The sequence below is a fragment of the Phodopus roborovskii genome, unplaced genomic scaffold, assembly GCF_943737965.1.
Source record: "Phodopus roborovskii unplaced genomic scaffold, PHOROB, whole genome shotgun sequence".
NCBI classification, from domain to species: domain Eukaryota; kingdom Metazoa; phylum Chordata; class Mammalia; order Rodentia; family Cricetidae; genus Phodopus; species Phodopus roborovskii.
Genome location: NW_026125052.1, coordinates 21,030,030 through 21,053,521, shown reverse-complemented (window position 1 = coordinate 21,053,521; position 23,492 = coordinate 21,030,030). Strand labels below are relative to the sequence as shown.

At 37.4% G+C, this 23,492-nt stretch overlaps 1 protein-coding gene across 2 annotated transcripts in view; it reads right to left on the bottom strand.

Moving 5' to 3' along the window:
- Ddx42 (DEAD-box helicase 42) overlaps nucleotides 1-23,492 on the bottom strand; it is a 37,739-nt gene that overhangs the window by 9,264 nt on the left and 4,983 nt on the right. The window contains exons 2-13 of one of the 2 annotated variants that reach the window (XM_051179238.1): nucleotides 15,922-16,153; nucleotides 14,854-15,004; nucleotides 10,868-10,929; nucleotides 9,653-9,689; nucleotides 8,763-8,912; nucleotides 7,036-7,140; nucleotides 5,054-5,173; nucleotides 3,892-4,068; nucleotides 2,564-2,692; nucleotides 1,773-1,872; nucleotides 1,201-1,248; nucleotides 393-490 (exon numbers count right to left, since the gene is read on the bottom strand). In XM_051179238.1, the coding sequence (XP_051035195.1) occupies nucleotides 393-490; nucleotides 1,201-1,248; nucleotides 1,773-1,872; nucleotides 2,564-2,692; nucleotides 3,892-4,068; nucleotides 5,054-5,173; nucleotides 7,036-7,140; nucleotides 8,763-8,912; nucleotides 9,653-9,689; nucleotides 10,868-10,929; nucleotides 14,854-15,004; nucleotides 15,922-16,142 (1,398 nt within the window). In that variant the 5' untranslated portion in view covers nucleotides 16,143-16,153. Of the gene's footprint in view, nucleotides 1-392; nucleotides 491-1,200; nucleotides 1,249-1,772; nucleotides 1,873-2,563; nucleotides 2,693-3,891; nucleotides 4,069-5,053; nucleotides 5,174-7,035; nucleotides 7,141-8,762; nucleotides 8,913-9,652; nucleotides 9,690-10,867; nucleotides 10,944-14,853; nucleotides 15,005-15,921; nucleotides 16,154-23,492 lie in introns of those variants that run through there. The other variant, XM_051179234.1, reaches the window with a different exon arrangement.

Sequence of the window (23,492 nt, the reverse complement as noted above, 5' to 3'; positions counted from 1 at the left end):
CAGGATAGCCAGGGCAGTTACACACAGGAACCCTGTCTTGAAAAAAATAAAAAAAGATTAACAAATATCATTCCCATATACCCATCATTCAGCTTCCATACAGTAACACTTTGCCACTCCCCTCAACTTGCTTATCTTAAAGCAAACCTAAATCATATTGCACCATACATAACGTTTTAATTTTTAACTCATTACTGAAGGGCCAGGTATGGTGGCGCCTGCCTTTCACACCAGTACTCAGGAGGCAGAATACTGATCTACAGGACTTGTTCCAGGGCATCTAGCACTACATAGAGAATCCCTGTCTCAAAACAACAACAAAATCAAGTAGGAATTAAACTCCATGTCCCTAAGAAAAATCCCAGGAGCCACCATGCCGTGTGTAATATTACCTCTCCAATGTCTCCCTGCACCACTCGAATAGGATCAATTAAGATGTCTCTGGCCAATTTTTCAATCTTTTTCCGAAAAGTTGCACTGAATAAGAGAGCTAAAAGATTAAAACAAAAAAAACAAAAACAAAAAAAGAACAAAGAAAAACAAGCATTTCTTACTGAATCCACTAATTAAGTTTCTGTAATGTACCTGATTCAACTAAATAAAAATGATTTTTTTTCTTTTATTTTTACTTCATTTTCAATCAAGAAAGCAGTTGTCAAAATGGTTCAGGAAAAGTCTCTGACTTCAAATCATCATCTAAACTGCAGCAAATTATTTTAGTTTTATTATCTATAAAAAGTGAGCAGTTTGCTGAGGCTGTGGCATAGATCTGTAGTCCTAGGATGAGGCAGGAATACTGCATGTTTATGGCCTGTTTAGGCTATAGACTGTTCAAGGACAGCCTAGTCAGCTTAGTAAAACTCTACCTAAAATATAAGGTTAAAAAAAAAGGGGGGGGGGACTGGAGATACATATATACATATATATATAAAACACAGAAACGTAAGAGTGCTTGCTTAACATGCAGGAAAACAGGTTTAGTACTGTAGAAAACAAGAAGTACAAGAGTTACATCTAGTGATCTTTAAGGTCTTTTTTTTTTTTTTTTAAAGCTCAAATGAATAGTCATTAACTCTCTCCTTTACAGTTATCATTAGTATATAAATAGTAGTTTTTACTTCCATAACTAAGTACTTATAAAAAAATAGGTGTTCATTTTGAACATAATATAGGTTTATTATAAAGCTGCTTCATACATACTCTGTCTGTCAGGACGGACATGACTTGCTATGGACCGAACCTGGTACTCTGAAAGAAACAGAACAGCAATCAATAAAATACTGTAATACAGTTAAAAGAGTTGTGAAAAGTCACTTTAGTGAAATCCACATGACAACTGTGAAGGATTAAAAAATCCCTGGAACTCCTAGACATCATTCAGTATGAAATTTCAAAAAAATTTCAGCTGCTGAACTGGGTACATAGCAGTTATTTAGAAATTCGCACAGTTGGTTAGCCAGAGACCAGGAAAAGGACTTTGGATGATTTAATATTCACCTTTAACCTTCAAAGGCCTGTGAGTAAAAATAAAGAACAGAGAAAACATTCCCTCTGTTATGAGCACTTGCAAATTTTCTCAACACAGTCAAGACTAGCACACTTCCCTTCTGAAAACACCTACAAATGGCTCATGGCTTGGTCTATCCCTTCTTTTGAAATCCAGAAATAGTTTTTAACTTCTATCATGATTTAAATACTGGTTAACTCCAGGAAGACACAGAATAAACTAACTTCAGGGCGGGTACACAAGAAACTGATAGTCAAAGGCATACCGAATCCCATATCAAACATCCGATCGGCTTCATCAAACACAAGGTAAGAGACTCTTTGAAGATTAGTAGCTTTTTTCTTCACATGATCAATCAGCCGACCCTGTTGAGAGTCACAAAATGAATACTAAGTATAAAGATTTACAAAGACATTTACAGCTACATTCCTGGAAAAAGTGTTCTTTGGTAGTAGACAGATATAGATACTGATCTGACAGCTTGTATGCAACAAACTCAGAAATAGAGACAATTTTTTTTTTTTTTAAAGAGAGGGTATTCATGAATGGCCTGGAGCTCACAAAGTCCACCTGCCTCTGCCTCTTAAGTCCTGGGACTAAAGGCATATGCCACCATACTGAGCAAGAATAGAATCCTAAAACGCAAGCTCCTCTTTTATATTAATTGCAGTTTAAAGTCTATGGATAAATGGGCTAGAACCATTCTTGTAATATATGCTTATGGATGAGCTTGAATGTTTAACCTACATCCTCTGGGCGATTCTCAACATTATTTGAGTATCTATTTTCTTCATATTCTTAATAGCCACAGATCCAGCTTTTAGGAGAGCCTATGAAAACCTGTTTCAAACAGGAAGGAACTTGGAGCTGATAATGCATGGGTCATGGATGTTTTAACTAGATTGCAGTTTAGTCAACTAATCACAATTAAACCAAAACAGCAGGAATTCACCAGTGTATTCCCAACCTAGCTTTACATTTTAGAGGGAATTCCCCTCAAAAGTAATCCTGTTTTCTATAGCAAGTGAGAACCCACTGAACACAAGATATACGTACTGGGGTGCACACAACAATCTCTGCTCCTTCCTGAAGGGCCTTGGCCTGCTCCCACATGCTCCCTCCTCCATATACTGCCACTGACCGAAGATTATATGCTTTCCCAAACCGCTTACATTCTGCGTGGATCTAAAAAGACATGAATAACATTTTAACAACAAGCTTTAACAAATACTTTTACTATTACTCAAAAGAGAGTTCTAAACAACGCATTGTGTTCTATTACAGAAAAATCAAAACCTAGCTGTGCCTAGTGGCACAGGCTTCTAATTCTAGGTACCTGGGAGGTTTAGGAGAAAAATAGCAAGTTCAAATGCAGTCTGGGTAATTTAGTGAGCTACTAACTAAAAATACAAAAACTAGAACAATACAAACAGAAGAGGTTGTGCATACAGTTTAATACTTGAGTAACACTTAAGGGCTATGTGCATGTGCAATTCTTATTATTGAACACATACCCACACTACCATCACCAACCAAAATCAACAAAATAAACAAACATAAAACAAAATAAAACAACATTCTTTGCTTAGTTTGTTTCTTTTTTCTTTTCTTTTTTCTTTTTCTTTTTTTTTTTTTTTTTTTTGTTTTTCAAGACAGGGTTCTATTTAACAGCCCTAGCTCTCCTGGAACTCATTCTGTAGACGGGGCTCCTGCCTCTACTTCTATGTGCTGCTTAAAGGCGTGGCTACTACACCCATCTTAATCCTAAAATAAAACTCTTATCTTGCTTTGAATCACTCACCCTCTTCTTGATATTATCAAGAAATTTTGAGAGTAAAATAAAAAATTACGCTATCCTTGTTATGGATAATATCTAACACTTTTCAAGACTTTTCAGGGAGCATAATAATGTGAATATACTTAATGTCAGCAAGTGAACTGTACACTTAAAATGGTTGAAGATGGCCAATTTTGTATGTAGTTTTAGCACATTTAAAACAGAAGCAGGGGAAGGTTGGGAAGGGGGCTCAGTGGGTTAAGCACTTGTAATGCAAGTGTGAGGACTGACATTCAGACTTCTAGAACCCACATAAAAGCTGGGTGAGCACGGTGCCCTACAATAACCCCAGAAGCATCTGGGAAATGGAGTCAGAACACTATAACAGTATAGCCAGACTAGCAGTAACCACCCAGCAAATGTGAAGATGAATCCAGAAAGACACCTAAAGTCAACCTCAGGCCTCTCTTGTGTGGCCCCACATGTATGTGCGTGCCAATGCACACACCTCAATGCAACAACAACTAGAAATTCATAGGTTATTCTACTCACTGAATCTTGCTAGCCCAAATGTGGAAAGGAAATTTTATACAAAGTGCATACATACCTGTTGACAAAGTTCCCTAGTAGGACACACAATCACAGCAATTGGTCCATCTCCTGGTTCCAATTCCTTCTGATCCATTATGTGAATCAACATAGGCCAAATAAAGGCTGCAGTTTTCCCACTGCCTGTTTTAGCAATACCAATCATGTCTCTACCACTTAATGCTACAGGTACACCCTAGACAAGGAGAAAAGAAAGGTTACAGATACTCTAAAATTTCAATTATAAAGTTAAGCTTAGGGAAATGACTACTGGTGACATTCATTTCAAACAGAACCAAAATATCCCGGAACGTACACACTAGCTGAATCCTGACATCCCCCATCAAATGGATTTAAAGTGAATAATATATTATCTTCATGTAGCTCAACCATCCCATCATTTATCAAAAAAAAAAAAACTACCATTTGTATCAATATATTTAAAAAAAACTTTTGTCTTTATAGAGAAACTATTAATTTTTTTGAATAGGCTGGAGAGATTACACAATGGTTAGGTTCACTGATGGCTTTTCCAGGGGGCCTGAGTTCAATACTGAGCACCCACATGATGGCCCATAGCTGTTTGTAACTCTAGTTCCAGGGCATCCAACTCTCTACCATTGCATCGACTGCATTAAGTGGTAAGCAGACATATAAGCAAAATATACATTATGTATAAAAAAATTAATTTCTTAATGTATTCCCTTAAAAAAGAATAGACCATTCATATACATAAATTTATTTATTAATTTTGGTAAAGAAATAAATAAACCCCACATTTGAATGGAAAACAGAGCTATTAGTTTCAGGAAAAAAAAAAAAATTTAAATTTCCAGGTCATATACAAAGGAATTCTAGCCATCAAAAACACCAAATATATCCATGGACAAATCTTTCTTGTATTTTTCTTCATACCCTATTTTCAAGGTATTTAGCAAGAGTAAAAGCACACTTTCCAGATGCTTAGTAACTTCTTACACCCAGGAAGAACTCTCATTTTTCTTTAATTTTATTAAGTTTTAGAACTTTATGTGCAGTTTAGCAGAGAGCATTTGCCTAGCATGTATGAAGCCCTGGGTTTGAACCCTAGTACTGTAACCACACACTCAACAGTGAGTTTTAAATAAAACTATAGATTTCTTACGGCTCTGCTTCATTTTCTCCCATTATATTTTACATACCTGACACTGTATTGGAGTTGGCTGAGTGTACTCAGACTTCCGAATCTGGTGCATAAGTTGTTCATCAAACCCAAAATGAGCGAAACTACTTCCTGGTCTAGGAGGCGCAGCACCAGAAACCTAGAGACAAAGACAATTGCAAGTATACCAGTACTTTCAATTACACAGAATTTGAAGTACAATAGTCACTCAGATCAAGAATTTTAGAGTATAAAAATGGAAAAGTGTGTAAGCAAAAGTAGATCCTCAAACATAATGAGGGTCTCATGAAAAAAATTCCTGACATAATTCAATCAAATGATTTTAAATGACTAAGTACCTAAAACAATCTTAATTTTCTCATAAGAGAGAAACAAATTGCTTAACTAACTGGAAAAGTCATTTACATTGGTTTTTGCCATTTTGAATAAACAGTAACGATAAGAAAAAAAATTAAGATTTTTGAAGTAAATTAAAATTACAAGTAAGATTAAAATCAAATCAATAGCCACTGGTTAGAAAGATGCAACCAACTGATGTCTCAAAAGTTAATGATAGTCTAGTGATAGTCTAGACACTATCAAGCTGTGTCCCAACTGGGCAAAGAATGGAGATTATTGATCCTTTTGGTCTACACAGTAGTAGTAACATTTCATTGCTTTTCTGATGGAGCTAGTGATTCCCAGTAAGGATTTTATTACTTAAGATTATTTATTCTTACAGTAAGCACAAATCAATAAAACCTTTGAAAAATGAAAAAAAAATTTGTTTTTCGAAACAGGGTTTTTCTGTAAACCTGTTCTCTGGAACTTGGTTCTGTAGCTCAGGCTTGCCTTTTCATCCTGAGTACTGGGATTGAAGGTGTTTGTCACCATCCCTACCTGGATACTACTAAAGATCTTTATTTGGGGGAGGGGCTACTAATAACTTCTTGGAAAAGAAGACAAATATATACTTGTGCTCACATGTACACACATACATGTAGCAACTAATAAGGCAGAAATAGACCACAGTTATTCACACTAGAATAAACTAACATTTTCTCTATTTGACTTTAATATGTAAAATATTCTAAATAATATAGTAAATGAGTAATTAAATTTTTTGTTGGACAATTTAAAGTATTGTAAAATTATATGTAGGTTTTTTTTAAAAGACAATCACTCATCCAAAAAAAAAAAAAAAAAAAAAAAAAAAACACACACACAAAAAAAACAAGATTTATATTATGTATATCCAGAGAATAAGGTCTGATCCCTCTGAGTTTAACAGGTGTGTTTGTTATGTGGAAATATCTAAACTTCAGTTTTCATAATTAAGCAACAACTGAGCCAATTCTCCAGGCCTCCTCATTTAGTCAATATTTTAAAAGGCGTTCACTAGGGGCTGGAAAGATGGCTCAGTGGTTAAGAGCACTGGCTACTCTTCCATCCAGAGGCCTTGAGTTCAATTCCCAACAACCACATGGTGGTTCATAACCATTTGTAATGAAATCTGGAACCCTCTTCTGGCCTGCAGACTGTATACATAATAAATAAATTTTAAAAAAATATTTAAAAAAAACCCTATATATTACTTAAAGCAAATGTACTGTCATTTCAAAATATTCTAACATTTCATGGTTGTTCACATCTATTATTAATCTACTAATCTACTTACTGTCTCTAAAGAACAGCTTTCTACCTTTCATTGTTTATCCACCTAGCACAGTACAAAGTTGACTACACAAAACAAAATATAGGGCTAGTGGAAACTCAACAGGTAAAGAAAGGCACTTTACCCACACCCACACACAGAGGTTTTTAAAAAGGGAAAATTTAAAACTGAAATAAACTTTATGAAATATCATCTACAGATCTAAAACAATCAAATCAGGACACACAAACCCCAGGGCTGTAATTGTTACTCTTACTAGCAAATAAACCCAGTGTTACTATCTAGATAAACAGAAATTCTAAACCCAAACCAACATTAATTTAAGAATGCTTGCTTATGATTCTTACCCGAAGGTTGAGTTTATGCCGCAGGTCTATTAACTGCTGTGGAGTGAGGTTGGTTATCTCTTCATGTTCATTGTAAAAATTTTTTTCAAATGGTGGATAGTCAATCTGCAGGTCCAATTACTCAAAGTTAGTCTAGAATTCAAGAGTCAATCCTGTAAGTTTGATTTTTAATGTATAATAATCTTTTACAAATATTCTAAAACAAAGGCACTTTTGCTAGAAAGTAAAATCATTTATTTTTGACACACACTCCTAAAAAGCACAGTCTGTATTTTTCCCAATTCCTACTTTCAAAACAGATACCAACCTACTTCCCAAAGACACCTCAAACTTTAAAAACATACAGAAGAATTACTGTAGCGCTAAAGGTCTCAGAGGAAACTTTTTTTTTCTTTTGAGTTTTTTGAGACAGGGTTTCTCTGTGTAACCCTAACCGTCCTGGAATTTGCCTTGTAGACCAGGCTGGTCTCAAGATAACAAGAGATCCACCTGCCTCTGCCTCCCAAGTGCTGGGATTACATGCTTCCAACAACACCACAGTAGAGGCAACATTTTTTAAAGCAATCATTCCACAAACAACATTTAGCTATGTTTAGGATTAAGTAGTTCATACAGGTCCTAGCATTTAAAGACATTTCCAGTATTTCCTTTAGAGACAACTTTGTCTTTAGGAGTTCTATTTTTTTTTTTTTTTTAAAAGCATACTGGATGGTGCAGAGGATCTAAGTTTAGGTTCCAGCATCCACTTTGGGCTGCTCATAACTGCTTTTAACTCCAACTCCACAGAGATTGGAGCCCCCTCTTCTGGCCTTCCTCCTTGGATACTGCACTCAAGTGCATATACCATCCCCACCATGTACTATATTGAAAACTACTATAAATATTTATTGTATGTATGTGACTGAGTTTATATCATATATGCAAATGGCTGAGAAAGAGGACATCGGATTCCTTAGAAGTGGAGTTATAAATGGCTGTGAGCTATAAGATGTTAAGTGTGGGTGCTATGAACCACACTCTGGAAGGACAGCAGCACTCAACCTGAGTCACTTCTCTAGTTGCAAAATAAAATCTTTAAAACCACAAAATTGCTCACATAACTTATTAAGAGTAATGACCAAGCCTATTTTGGTTGATTTGATTACTTTTTGAAGAATATCTTAATACATAGCAAAGGCTGGTCTTTATAGTGCTGGGATTAGAGGTATGCACCACAGTTGGTTTTAGAAAACACTGGGGATTAAACAGCAGGCAAGTACTCTACCTACTGGGTGAAATCTCCAGCCCCAAGCTTTCTTTTTAGAGTATGAACCTGTTTACAAAGCCCATTTGGGTTTTTTGTTTGTTTCTAGAGACAGGGTTTCATGGTGCAGCTTTGGCTGTCCTGGAACTCTCTTTGTATACCAGGTTGGCCTTGGACTCAACAAAGATCTGTCTGCCTCCGCCTTCTGAGTGCTGGGATTAAAGGCGTTATGCCACCATTACCCAGCACCTTTTCATTTTGAAACAGTCTCATTTAGTAACCAAAGCTGCAACTCACTATACAGCCTTGGTTGACCTCAAACTTTTGACTCTCCTCCTGCCTCTGCCTTGTAAGTATTGAGATTACAGTGAGCTAGTTTATAGGCTATGCATGCCTCACTGACTTTCTGATCCAATCACTTAGTAGAAATTAAGATTCCAAATTATGAAACTGTCAGTTTGAAACAAAGAAAGAAATCTAATACCTCTGAATGATCAATGGGAGGAAGAGGATCAATAATTTTTTTGGAAGGTGCAATCGGATTTCCATCACTATCATATTCCAGATTGTCCTCCTCCTCTTCCTGAACCACCCCAGCAGTTGGGTTTTCTGCCATGTATCGAAAATAAGCTTCCTGCAGGAAAGCACAAGAGCATAATCAAATCTAAGGACAATCAAACACACTTCTACCTTTGTAATCAGGGCACACAGTATATCATAAGATTGCACAGTATAAACAAATACCTATCACATAAGGATAGACTTTCACTAGCAGTGATTTCTTTTACAATAGCAGTACTCAGAATCAATGAGTAAGACAATTAGTGTTTCACAATGATTTGGCTTATTTAATAGAAGCCTTCCTGTTAGTGGGGACATCTCACTTCCCTGCCCAGAGCTAGAGAATACATGCTTTGGCTTTATACCACTTCAAATTGGAAGCTGACACTGACCAGAGAGGTCACAAACCTGTAAAGGTCTGAGTCTCACCATCTCACAACTAAACAATGGAAAAAGGAAATACTAATGGACAGTTACAAATCTATCTAAAACGTAGGGCTCTCAAACAACTACTACAAAGAGGCAAAGACAGCAACACACCCCACACCACACTACTGGTTTATCACAGTAAATTTAAAATTTGGATTAAAAAAAAAAAAAAACCACACTGAATAAAAGTTCGTATTTGTTTTGTTTTGTCAGTTCATCAAAAATTCTACCTTCAATATGGGGGAAAGCTGTGTGAATATCTTACTAACAGGTTACAGAGGTAGAAAAGGAGCACGTCATTCAGTGAAGGCAAGCTCTAACCTGTCCCCAGTATAGCCTTTGTGGGGTAAAAAATAAAGATAGAAATACTGCATAGGAACTCACTTGGTCATCTTCTTCTTCAATGTCATCTCGAATACCCCTGGAAAAACAAGCGGAGAAACAAACTTCCCTGCAAATGTTCCACATACCCAGCTCCATACTTACAGCAGATTAGTGTTGAATTCCAAACAGTTTAGGAACTCTCAACACTAACGAGAACAAAGAAGCAATAAGCATACTGTAAATGATCCAAAATAAATATGTGTGCCTTAATTCCATGAGCTAAACTTTCCCTCCTTTTTCAATGAGATGATGGGTACCCCTAGAAACATTAGTTTCTAACTGATGTAAGAAGTAAAAGCCTTTCTTCACGAAGACAAGTACCAAAGGACCCTAAGCTTTATCAATATATACAACAAACATAACATAGTTGTGTAAAGTGTTACATATTAAAAAAGAATAAAACCCTTTATTTAGTATACAATAGAAAGAATATCACAACTTCATTGTCCTGCAGCTTCTAGCTCTAGAATATCTGCTTTCAGTCAAAATCAGTTACTGTGGAGATGGAGAGAGAAAGGAAAACTGCATTCTCTCATGATTTCAGAGTCAAAACTAGTATTATTGCTTACTTCCCAGTGATCCCTTTCTACCTAACTAAGACAACCTGAGCACAACACTGCCAGCATAGGGCAGCTACAAGAGGAATGCTATCTATACACAGCAAGTACCAAAAGATGGCTGACTCGCCATTTGGCATAGAAACCAAACAAAGAGAGAAAAAGGCCCAAACATGTCTGGCAAAAAGGTTTTAGGAGTGTATTCAGCAAAGGAAAACTATTTCATTTCCAGAAAATAAAGCATTCAAGTTTAGGGTTTGGCTGCTGAAGAATAAGATAATTTCTTTAGATGAAATTAGGTTTTATTTGTTCCTAATTTTATATGGCATTATTATATACTCAAAACTAATTCTAAATACTGATTACACAGGCACTAGTCTATTTAATATTATTATGAGATGAAATCCAAAATTATGAACCCAAACTTTAGAAACTATGCTTCCTTTCCCTCACTATATTTCCCATTTCCTGAATAATTATTTAAAAACCAAACAGAATGCTTTTTTAGTTTTTACAAATGCAAAGACTCTGCTACCTTCTTATCTACAGAAACACTTAAGATAGAGATATCTCAAATAAAGATCTTTGTGTACTTTAATATTCTTTCCTTTATATTTTAGAATACATAATCTTTGTGAGAGTGAAGAAAACAACTTACTTTACATTTTTTCTTTCCTTGTCCTTTTCTTCAAGTCTCTTCATGTCTCTTGCTGCCTGATCCTAATGAAACAAAAGGCTATGTGGAATCATCATATCAATTTAAAACACTGAAAGAGAAATTTCATTATGAACAATTTATACACTGAAACATGCCCATAGCTTTCCTTACATGTTTTGTCTCTTATGCATTTTCATGTAATATTTCAGGAAGCTTTGACATTTTTCAAAGACAAATACCCAATGTCTTTTGCTATATATGGATTTAACAACTTTTTACCGTAGCACATATCATACATGTACATAAAAATGCATATACTTTTTTTTTTTTTTTTTAAATTTTTCCAGACAGGCTGTCTTTCTCTGTGTAGCTTTGTAGGCCAGGCTGGCCTCAAACTCAGAGATCCACCTGCCTCTGCCTCCCAAGTGCTAGGATTAAAGGCATGCATATTCATCGCCAGACTGCATATACATTTTTTAAAATGTTGAATTCACTACCAATAGTCTTTGGTAATTTTTTTAGAAAAGGAAATAACTGGCTACAGAATTTCTTAATTTTGAGCAAACCAGTCTTTCCCTAAGTCTAGCTTTGGGAGAGGGGTGTATATTGACTTCTTCCCCCCTCCTTTTTTTTCCCGGTCTTTCTATGTAGCCTAAGCTAGCCTCGCCTCCACCTAGTGATGCTCCTGCTTCAGCTTGTCTAGTGCTGCAAGTGCTGGAATCCTAGGCTATGTATGCTACTATACCTGACCCTATAGTGATCTTGCCTCCCAACATCTGGCAATTTCGTTTTCTCAATCAGAGGGTGAGGTAGGATAGATAAGAATAGTTATACAGGCTGGCAGAGGACAAGATGCTTCTAAACATTTTCCAACAATTCAGTCTTAAAGCCGGGCATAGTGGCATACATCTTTAATCCCAGCCCTTGGGAGACAAAGGTTGGTGGATGTCTGAGTTTTGAGGCCAATGTGGTCTACATATGAGTTCCAGGACAGCCAGTGCTACATAGAGACTGTCTCTCAAAGCAAAACAAAACCCCTATGATAAAAATTATCTGATCATAAATACAAATAAGATTAAAAAATGTGCTATTAAAAAATTCAGTAAAATAAAATCTTTAGGAGTGGAATTAAACTTGTATAGTTGTTATGTTTCCATGGGCAGTTTCAAAAATGACAATGACAAATCACTGCCAAAACTGATCTTTTGTTTTATATATTTAGAAATCAACACTAAAAGGATTTTTTCCCAAAGCCTTTCATCATAAAGTCCAAATATTTTCATCAAAGAGGAATTATTTTTAAAAGAAACATTACATAAAACTATTTTTTCAAGGGCTGAGTTGCTAGAGACAAGGCTACAGCTATAAACTGAACACAACACCAATGATGACATAACAATAGGAAGTAAATCACTACACTTGCAAAACACATTCTTTGTTTTTTTTTTATTTTCCAAGACAGAGATTCTCTGTGTAGCCAGGGATTGCCCTGGAACTCATTCTGTAGATCAAGCTGGCCTCAAACTCAGAGATCCACGTGCCTCTTCCTCCTGAATGCTGGGAATAGCAGCATGCATCACCAGGCCTAGGTTATTCTTTTTAAAAATTTATCATTATTTATATATTATGTGTACAAATGTTTTTGCCTTCATGTTTGTAAGTGTATATGCCGTTTGTGCCTGGTACACACAGAGGGCAGAATAGCATTTCAGATTTCCTAGATTTGGAGTTATACAGTTTAGAGCTGCATGTGGGTGCTAGTTTAAACCAGGTCCTCAGGTGCTCTTACCTACTGAGTCATCTTTCCAGCTCCAAATATTCCTTTAAGCTTATATAAATCTTTCTTTAGAATACTATATAAAAATAAACCATCAAATTCAAGTCCTAGAAAAGCTCATACATTGTAGAAGTTGGCATTTGACATTAGGAACTCGTATTAGACACCGACACTCTTCAAAACAACAACAAAACCAAGAGCTGATTTTTCTTATAATTCTTCTTTAGGATTGATTATCAAGAAATAATGGGGCTGGAGAGATGGCTCAGTGGTTAACAGTACTGGCTACTCTGCTCTTCCAGAGGTCCTGAATTCAACTCCAAGCAACCACATGGTGGTTTATAACCATCCATAATGGGATCCTACCATCTTCTGGTGTGTAGGCGTGCATGAAAACAAAGCATATATTCAAATACATAAACACATAAATATTTTTTTTAAAAAAAGGAAAGGATGAGTAAGATTTTCTGAGATATACACAACACTGTAAGAAATGTCCCCATCTCAAGAGCATGAGAAAAAAAAATTGCATATAAGTCATCTCAAACACTCAAATCTTCTGTTTTTAAAGTGAATTACTTAACTAACATATTTATTCAATACCTACTATGTTGCAAGACACATGCACTTCCTGAATAATTACAGAAAGTTTTGGTGTGTTCAATGGTTTCGTAATTTCTCAAAATACATAAATTAAAGCTAGTCATGTAGTTCACGGCTTTAAACCCAGAATTCAGGAGGCAGCGGCACAAGGATCACCATGAATTCAAAGCCAGTATGGTCTACATAAATGAGCTCCAGAGCAGCAAGGACTACATTAAAAAAAAAAAACAAAACTCTGTCTCAAAACAAACAAAAAAACCTCTATGTTAGAACTCAGAGATGGAAAGAATATAGGGAGTAGAGGTGAATTCTGGATCAGCTACCTACTAGAGATTTCTATTATTTAGACAAATTAAGTTGGTTTAAATCAAAAGTGAGAAATCCAAATACCTAACAGGTGACAAGCTAGCAATAAATGAATGAAGCCAGGATAAGAAAAATGTACACAATCCCATTTTATGAAATGAGCCGTCACAGTGCTAGGATGGAATTGTGGATGCTGCAGAACAGGTATCAAAAGTCTCACTCAGTTCCATGATTGATAAAAGATGAGCAAAGGAGGGCCAGGTGGTGGTGTTGTACCCTTTTAATCCCAGCACTTGGGAGGCAGAGGCAGGCAGGTCTCTGTGAGTTCAAGACTAGCTTGGTCTACAAGAGCTAATTCCAGAACAGGCTCCAAAGCTTCAAAGAGAAATCCTATCTCGAAAAAACAAAACAAACAACAAAAACAAACAAACAAACAAAAGACGGGCAAAGGATACACGGAGGATATGATTTACATATAAAATGTCTGTAAAACAGGCCTGTGTTGGGTTTAGTGCCAAGTTGGTGGCACTACAAAGCATGCTCTGCAAACCTTAGGTGGTGGGACCATTGAAGTTGTCTTTCTTCGGGTATGGTCAGAACGGCATTGCCTGACCATTTATACAGGAGTTAATTTCCTTATTCTACTTTGATATATTTGGAGTTTCCCATACAGGAAAGCAAAATGTCAGAGATGGGAAGAAAATGAGAAAATGCAAAACCAAGACACCTTAAGACATTTTAGAAAGGTAGTTGTGATTTCCATTTATAGAGACATTATAAATATTAATAATGCTGATAAACAGGAAAGAACAAAACTGCAGAACACAGAATTTCTAATTCTGCGTGCATAGTTCTTTAGGTTTAGCTTCCTTATGAAGAATGGATTTAATAAATGCTAGAGTACATAAACAGTAGTATTCCACTTAAGAATATACTAAGATTATTAAAACAAAATATAACATTTGAGTAAATATGTTTAAATGCTACAATTTTCTATTCCTGCCACTTACTGATTACCTCTGAAACAAAGCAAAAAAAACAAAAGCCAAAACAAAAAAATTATGAACATCTGTTAACTTTTTCTTTTTTTTGTTTTCGAGACAGGATTTCTCTGTGGTTTTGGAGGGTGTCCAGGAACTAGCTCTTGTAGACCAGGCTGGTCTTGAACTCACAGAGATCCGTCTGCCTTTGCCTCCCATGTGCTGGGATTAAAGGCGTACACCACTACCACACTACTGCCTGGCTTCTGTTAACTATTTCAATTTGCTCAATATTTTAATGAAATAGAGCTGATACTTGCCTCCACTTCAGCCATGAATGCCTCTAAGGGATCATCATCACTGTCAGAATCTGCAGGCTTGGAATGGAACTGCTGGCGGGTAGGTGAGTTTTCAGCAGGAATGTAAGGTAAATCCACATTACTGGAGTCTTCTTCTTCATCTTCAAAATACCTGAAAATTAAAACAAAGACTAGTAAAGTGACTAAATTAGAGACTGAAACTTCATATAACCCAAACTTTCATTGTGGTATATTATACTATTAAAGAGACTTCTCAGCTGGGTTTGAAGCAAGTCCACCAAACTCCACAGAAATTACGTGTTGTGGAATATTACTTTAAGGTGTTATATTTGTTTACGATATAGAACATTTGTTTTAACGATGCAAACAAAGATATGCTGCATTGTTTAACTGTGAAACTGTGTTACTTTGCCTGATGGTCTAATAAAGAGCTGAAAACAGCTAATAGTGAGGCAAGAGAAAGGTTAGGCAGGGCTCATAGAATAGCAGCAGAAATCTGAAAACGGGAGAAAGAAACAGAGGACAAGGAGAGGACATCCAGGACCAGCCACCCAACCAGCTGAGTAAGAGTGCAAGTAACATTACAGAAGAAAATGAAAAGCCCAGAGGCAAAAGGTAGCTGGGGATAATTTAAGAAAAGCTGGGCATGTATAAGTAATAAGCCTCTGTGTGTGGTTTATTAGAGTTGGGTGGTGCCCCCCCCACAAAGAGCAAAAAGCCAAGAGTAAAAAGTGTAAAAACCAAACAATAATAAGCATGTTTTAAGCTTCAGCTGACTCAAACACCAAAATTATGTGTTCACTGTGTTACCTAGAGATTAGAACACTAACCAGGAAGAAAACATCATTCATGGAACAATGATACAAGCAAACATACAAATACTGTATTCCTTAAAGTAAGCAAATTTGACAATAAAGTAAGGAATTCAGCAAGTATGGGGTTGGGAAAGGAAGAACCCCAATCCCGGAAGTTATTACTATTATTTGGGAAACAGTATTTCTTTGCTTCAATTTCTGCTGAAGGAATCAATAATTCACATCAGTTAAATTGCTGAGAATCATCACTTACGCATTTTCTTCATCAAAGTTGGCCCGTTTAGATCCAATCTTGTAAAAAGAAGGAAGCTGTGGTGGAGCAGACTTTCCAAATCCAGAAGAAGAGCTGGCTGCCCCAAAGGCACTGTGGGACTGCTGTGGCAGCTTGGCTTCCTCCTTTTTCCCAGCACTGATGGCAAAACCTCCAAAGCCAAATCCCCGCTTAGTTCCAGGGCCACCTTTATTCCAGTTCATGATGCCAAGGACTGATGTTAGGAACAAGACACACACATATTAACATTACTTTGTAAACAGCCTCATTAACCTTCATGTCATTTTCAATGTCTACCTACAAATTTAAATTTGGTGGGACTGCTTATTGACTTTGCTTCCTCCACTCCTCTCTTGTAATCTCTGCCTGTTGAGTGTCATAGATTAAAGGCGCGTGCCACCACACTTGGCTTTAATATTTATTCTTAAGAACATACATGGTACCATAAAATAGCTATAAAAAGAAAACATAAATAAACCAAGATTCACAATTGTAATGTTTAATATAACAAAGGCTAAAATGCCACTAAAAAGACTAATCTGGGCATCTGTTGTGGATATCTGTCATCTCAGCACTCAGGAGGCTAAGGTAGAAGGAAGGCTTGGGAGTTTTAGGCCAGTTTGAGCCACATGGCCAGTCCCAGAGACTAGTTTTAGCACACAGTAACACACTGCTTGGCTGAAAAAAGAAAAAGCTATCACAACCTAAAACTAGAAATGATTCCCCTGGTAATAAAACCCACAAGAATCAAAGAATTGAACTTCAAAGACAAGCTACTACCTACACATGTCTCTGAAGAAGAAACATCTTTAAAAAACCATACATTTCCAGGACAGCCTCCAAAGCCACAGAGAAACCCTGTCTCGGAAACAAAACAAAAAACCCATATATTTATTCAACGGTTGCCCATTAGAACCCCATTCAGCAAGAAACAAGCTGCTCTAAGTATTCTATGGTTAAGGATTACAATGGCTGGTGGTGGTGGTGTACACCTTTGATCCCAGCACTTGGGAGGCAGAGGCAGGCAGATCTCTGTGTGTATAAAGCCAGCCTAGTCTTAAAAAGTATACAATGAAAAGCCCTCGGTATTTTTTTTTTTTTTTTGTCTTGGCTCCAAAACCCTTTAAAAACAACATAATTTGCCCAAGTTTTTGAGGAAAACAAAAACAAGCAAATAAACCAGTCAGCAAAAAGGAACAGATGTTTAAACTACTGGGCATAGTGGCATTCGTCTTTAACCCCAGTACCCAGGAGGATGTAACAGGTGGATCTTTGTAAGTTCAAGAGCAGCTAGGTCAGGCAGCATTACATAGTAAGACTGTCTCAAAAAGCTCAACACATACACACACACACACACACACACACAGCAAAAATGCCACTACCGAAATTTCCTTTCCTAAATATAGCACTGTTATGTCTTCTATCAATTTCCATGCATGTGTGTACAGATACAAAAAATTTAAGAAAACTAGAAACAACATATTGTTACTAACTCTTTACCTGATATCTTATGTCAATCAATGGTAGTAAATATATCTACTGTTGGTTCATAATGTATCTTTGTAAATTCTCTTTCTTAGAATAATTTTTAAAATGTAACTGCTTAGCCAGAGAAGCACACATTCTAAGACTTTAAGAAATGATTTACTTACATTTATAGACATGTCTATTACACACTGAGTTACATGCGGGCACTAAAGTGGGTGGTGTGATTCTATTTATGTAAAAGCATATGTTATATACACATATTTAGAAGGCTATTAAAATGCCAACAGCAGTTTCCCCCCTGCTTTGTTGTTTACTATTAATAGGAAGTATCAAATATTTATAATAGGCTTTGCAGCCAATATGGAGTTGAACAAAATACTTTTTATGTTTAACATGTTTGAAGAGATAAGGAACAACAGACTCTGCATTTTCCTGGCACTATGTCCCTTATATATATCACCTTTAAGGTGTCTGAACTACCATGTAACATTTAGTTTAACTGGCTTGTGGACTATTTGAGATGTCTATTGTTAACCTTAAATCATGTTTACCTCCACAAAGGGATTGTTTTTCCTCAATTTTGGCCATTCCATCTTTCACAAATTTCTTTCTTCCTTTTTTTTTTTTTTTTTCTTTTTGTGTTCTTCTTTGTTTCTCTGAGTAACTCAGAGATCTATCTGCCTCTGACAACCACATGCTGGGATTAAGGTGTGAGTTATCACTACCCAGCTCCATAAATTTCAAGCAACATGTCAGCTCACAGTAATCCCAGCATTGGGAAAGCCAAGGTAGAAGTATCATGGCACAGTGAGTTCTATATGCGCCTAAGGTCAAATATTTCATAAGGGGGTTCCTTCAATTAGGAAGTCAAGGTAATTTTAGCAAGATGAAGTTTCATGTAAGAAATACAAGCAAGGAGCCAGTAGATGGTGGTGCACACCTTTAATCCCAGCATTTGAGGAGCATAGGTAGGCGGATCTCTGTGGACTTTGAGGCCAGCCTGGTCTACAAAATGAGTTCCAGGGCAGGCTCTAAAGCTACACAGAGAAACCCTGTCTTGAAAAAGCAAACCCCTGACTGCCCCTCCCCCAAAGAAATACAAGTAAGGGCCAGAGAGATGGCTCAGAGGTTTAGAGCACTGGCTGCTCTTTCAGAAGACCTAGTTCAATTCCCAGCATCTACACAGCATCTTAACTGTCTGTATCTCCAACTGCAGGAGACCTGACACCCCTGTAGACATATATGCAGGCAAAACATCAATAAATATAAAATAAAATTAAATACAAGCAAAGCAAAAATAAATGTTTATTTTATTTATTTATTTGAGATAGGGTCTGTTTACATAGCTCTGGCTGTCCTGGAACTATGTAAGCCAATTTGTCCTTGAACTTAAAGACATCCACCTGCCTCTGCCTTGAGTAATGGGGATTAAAGGTGTGTATGCCTGACTGATATTTTAAAAATTATTATCTTTATTGTCTGTGGTAATTTTGCATATATGTGATGGAAGATGTCATTCTGTAAATATGTTTCTCTTATTGGTTAATGAATAAAGCACTGTTGGCCAATAGGAAAGCAAGATAGGCGGGACTAGGAGACAAGGAGAAGAGAGGAAGTAGTAGGGAGGAGATCCAAAAGAGGACAGTAGAACGCCGGCCCCTCTCTGTTAAGATAAGACCACATGGAAGTACTTAGATTAATAGAAATGGGTTAATAATTAAGACAGAGCCAGGAGATAAGAAACAAGTAACTAGCCAACAGAATTATATCTAATACAGCGTCTCTGTGTGTTATTTGGGGCTGGCACAGCAGTAGGTTCAGACCAGCAGGGAAAAAAACTACTCATACATATATGCATACCTGTTGCCAGAAAAGCCAGTAGAAGGTGTCAAGATTTTCTGGAACTGGATGTATAAATGGTTGTGAGGTACCATGTGGATGCTGGAAATCAAATTCAAGTGTTCTGGAAGAACAAGCACTGCTCTTAACTACTGAGCCATCTCTCTAGCTAGTTCCAGTGTTAATACTTTTAAAGTAGTCTAATCAACAAGATGAAGTCTTGAGTAAATGTGTATTGTTGACATGAGCATGGCCATGTCAGTACCACAAAACTTCAGCCATGGAAATGGAAAGGCCTTCCTTCCCTCGTCATTTTTGGCAAGCTCCCCAAATAGTGTGAGCAGAAAGTATCAACCACAGCTCCATCCTAGATTACTGGTAATGAAGGCCTGAGACTGCCCTCCTGATGCAGAGATCCCCTGCAGAAATAAGTTAACTGCCAGCCTTATTTCAGCAGTGTATAATAAACCCACTGAGTTCCCAGCTGTTAGTACACCTCCATGGGAGTGCATGGCCCACCTGATCTCAGCTTTCCTGTTTGTGTGTCTGTCATTTCTTCATTCCCTGTTGCCCCACTCAGGTCAACCCCAAAACTATGGATGCTGTGGCAGTATATAGCATATATTCATGAGCCAATGAAATCAGAAACCAGGAAGAGGAAGGATGCTGAAAAGACTGAAAGCCTGCTGAGGAAGCAAGTGTATTTTGATTCTGAGCATCTGCTCAGTGGTAGGATAGAGCACATGCCTAATGTGCATGAGATCCTGGGTTCAATCTCAGTAATGCAAATCGAAACTAAATAAAACATAATGTCTTATAACAAAGGAAGTACACTAAGTTTGTTGGTGGTCAGAGAGGGATTCCTGAGTCGATTAGAAGTTAAAGGTTCAAAAGTTTTCCTGGAGATGACATTAAGTTTTGAAATCTGAAGTAGCATTAAATCATAGAAGCACAGAAGGAATATCATTTTAGAACACGTAGAGCATGTCTACAATGCCAGCATTCCAGAGGCCAGGCAGAAATAACCTTGAGACCAGCCAGCAAAGCCGATCTTAAAAGCAGAAAGAAGAAAATTTCAATTCAAATAACAGAAGTCCAAATTCATAGAGAACTTGGAAGAACTCAAGTGTTATCCCATTCGTGATTTATAATACTTAAAATAGAAAATATGCCAGCTTAGCTTACTTAGTATGCTAAGAACATAGGACAGAAATTATTTTTTTTCCCGCTAAAATGATCATTAATTCTAAACAAAATGGAACATGTTTCAGGTCAGTGTTTCAGAAAGACTGCATGAACCAGGCAGTGTGGCACGCACATTTAATCCTAGCACTTGGAAGGCAGAGGCAGGCACATCGATGAGTTCAAGGCCAGCCTGGTCTATAGAGTTCCAGAACAGCCAGGGCCACAAAGAGACCCTCTGGAAAAACCAAACAGAAAACGAAAAATGACTGCATGAAAAAACAGCAGAAAAAAAAAAGTTTGAAAACAATATATTTCATCATTGCATCTTCATATATATGTCATTATATTTTGATGGCTTTGGTACCAAATAAGAGAATCTTAAAGTAATTAAGGAAGTAGAAGAAAAGCAGTGGATGGGAACCGTTTATTTAGGTACCCACGAGAAATAATCAACAGGATAGCATGGTCAAAGAGTGATGAGAACAGCTTGGGAGGCTTTAAAGATTGGGTAAAGAATTGTAATATCGTTAATAAGACATGCAAAACTCAAGAGTAATGAACTTTGGAAAATAGGCAAGATTAGTTCCAAATCTGTGGGAAAGCAAAGGGGAGATGGCCAAAGGGAGTAACTGCAGAGCTAAGTATCTGATTAACAAATTTGTATTTGAGAATACTGATATAGATAAGGTAGTAGAAGGAAGGCACAGTGAGAAGAGGCAATATAAATCTAGGGTGTGTCAATATTTAGGAACGGGCAGAAGAAAAGATGCTTATACAGAGATCTGAGGAATGGAGAATATTAACAACGATAACAAGGGCAAGTTCATAATGCCTTAAGTTTTATTTCATCGTATAAACAAAAAAGATGAGCAGGGTGGTGGTGCACGCCTTTAATTCCAGCACTTGAGAGGCAGAGGCAGGAGGATCTCTGTGAGTTTGAGGCCTACCTGGTTTACAGAGTGAGTTCCAGCACAGCTAGGGCTACACAAATAAACCTTGTCTCAACCCCCCACAATAATAATAATAATAATTTGTATTTTCTAGCAGTTTGAAAAGCCACCCACCACTGGTTAACCAATTCAAAATGATAAGGATATTAAAAACTAACCATAGCACTGCCATTTGTGAGTTTGTTCAAAACGTAAGCACCCTCTCGTAGCATGTATGCACAAACATGCACATGTACACATACCTTTCCTTGGTTTATAATAATCAGTCTGCTACACTATTCTTCCCACCAAGCTAGAAGATGTGTACCAAATAGCTTTGAAACCTCACCCCTGCCTCCACAAGCACTTCTCAAGTTGATGACAGAAAAGATGATGAAACCATTCTGAAGCTTCAGAGCACATATGTATGGCTTCCTATACTCAGGCAAACTTCACAAAAAACAAACTTAACGACAAATCCAGTTTTAAAAATAGGTGTGTGGGGGGGGCGGCACTGGAGAGATGGCTCAGAGGTTAAGAGAACTGGCTGCTCTTCCAGAAGTCCTGAGTTCAATTCACAGCAACTACGTACATGATGGCTCACAACTATCTTTAATGAGATCTGGTGCCCTCTCTGGCAGGCAGGCATACATTCAGGCACAACACTGTATACATAATAATCTTTAAACAAACAAAAATAGGTAAAGGGAAGCCAGGCATAGGTGGCACGTGATTTTAATCCCAGCACTTGGAAGGCAGAGGCAGGTGGGTCTCTGTGAATTAGAGGCCAGCCTGGTCTACAGAGTGAGTTCCGGGATAGCCAGGGTAGCTATAGGAGAAACCTTGCTTCAAAAAATAAAAACAACAAGGTAAGGTGGATATTTGTGAGTTCCACGCCAACCTGGTCTATAGTGCAAGTTTCAGGACAGCCAAGGCTGTTACATAGAGAAACCCTATCTCAAACAGCAACAACAACAAAATTAACCCCTCCCCAGAGAGAGAGAGAAGGGGAAGAGAGAGAGAGAGAGAAAGGGAGGAAGACAGACTTCTCTAAACTGGTCAGTAAACCACATGAAAAGAAAAGCCAGGCAAGGTGGAGCACATGGGCATTGTTGATGGGAGATGTCATTCTGTATATGTTTCTCATACTAGTTAATAAATAAAGCATTGTTGGCCAATAGGAAAGGAAGATAGGAGGAACTAGGAGACAAGGAGGAAATAGGAAGTAGGGAGGAGGAGTCAAGATGGAGAGTCTGGAGAGAGCTGGACGCCAGCCGCCTCCCCGGTAAGAGAAGGCCATGTGAAAATACATAGATCAGCAGAAATGGGTTAATAATTAAGGCAGAGCTAGCCGATAAGAAACAAGTAACCGGGCCAACAGCATTGTATCAAATACAGAGTCTCTGTGTATTATTTGGGGCGGGCGCGGCGGCAGGACAAGACCGGCAGCAGCAGGCGGAAAAACCCATACTCGTTACACATTGTCAATACTCAAGAGGCTGAAGTACGAAAATCTCAAGTACAAGACCAGTTTATGATACACAGCAAAGATACTATCTCAAAACTCCCTATATGAAAGAATCATAAATCAAAACCAACCACACGATTTTATATCAATTAGGATGGCAACTATTAAAAACCAGTGGGCTATTTCACAATGCCTTAAACAAACAAATCCCTCAGAAAACAGCTTTTTAAGATATCCTTAGCTAGGTGTTGTGGCCCATGGGATCTCTTGAGTTCTAGGCTAGTTAAGAGTACATAGAGATCTTGTCTCGACCCACCCATCGATCTCCTGGAGAAAAAAAAAAATCCTTGAAAGCAAAGAAACCCCTTGCTCTTGCCAAAGCAAAACTTTAAAGGCCAAAGCAATACTGAAAGATGCTTAAAGCCACAAAATAAGTAAAATTGATCAGTACATCATCTACCTTCTGGTTGCCCCCCAAGACAATACCAGTCCAGAAGCAACATAAGTACCCTTAGAAAAGTGCTCAAGGGAAACAAGCTTAGTCATTATGCTATCAATCCCCTACAAAGCTGTCATGAGGAATACAGAGGACAATCTGTTGTATTCACTGTGGAACATTAAGGCTGAAAGGCAACTCTACCACA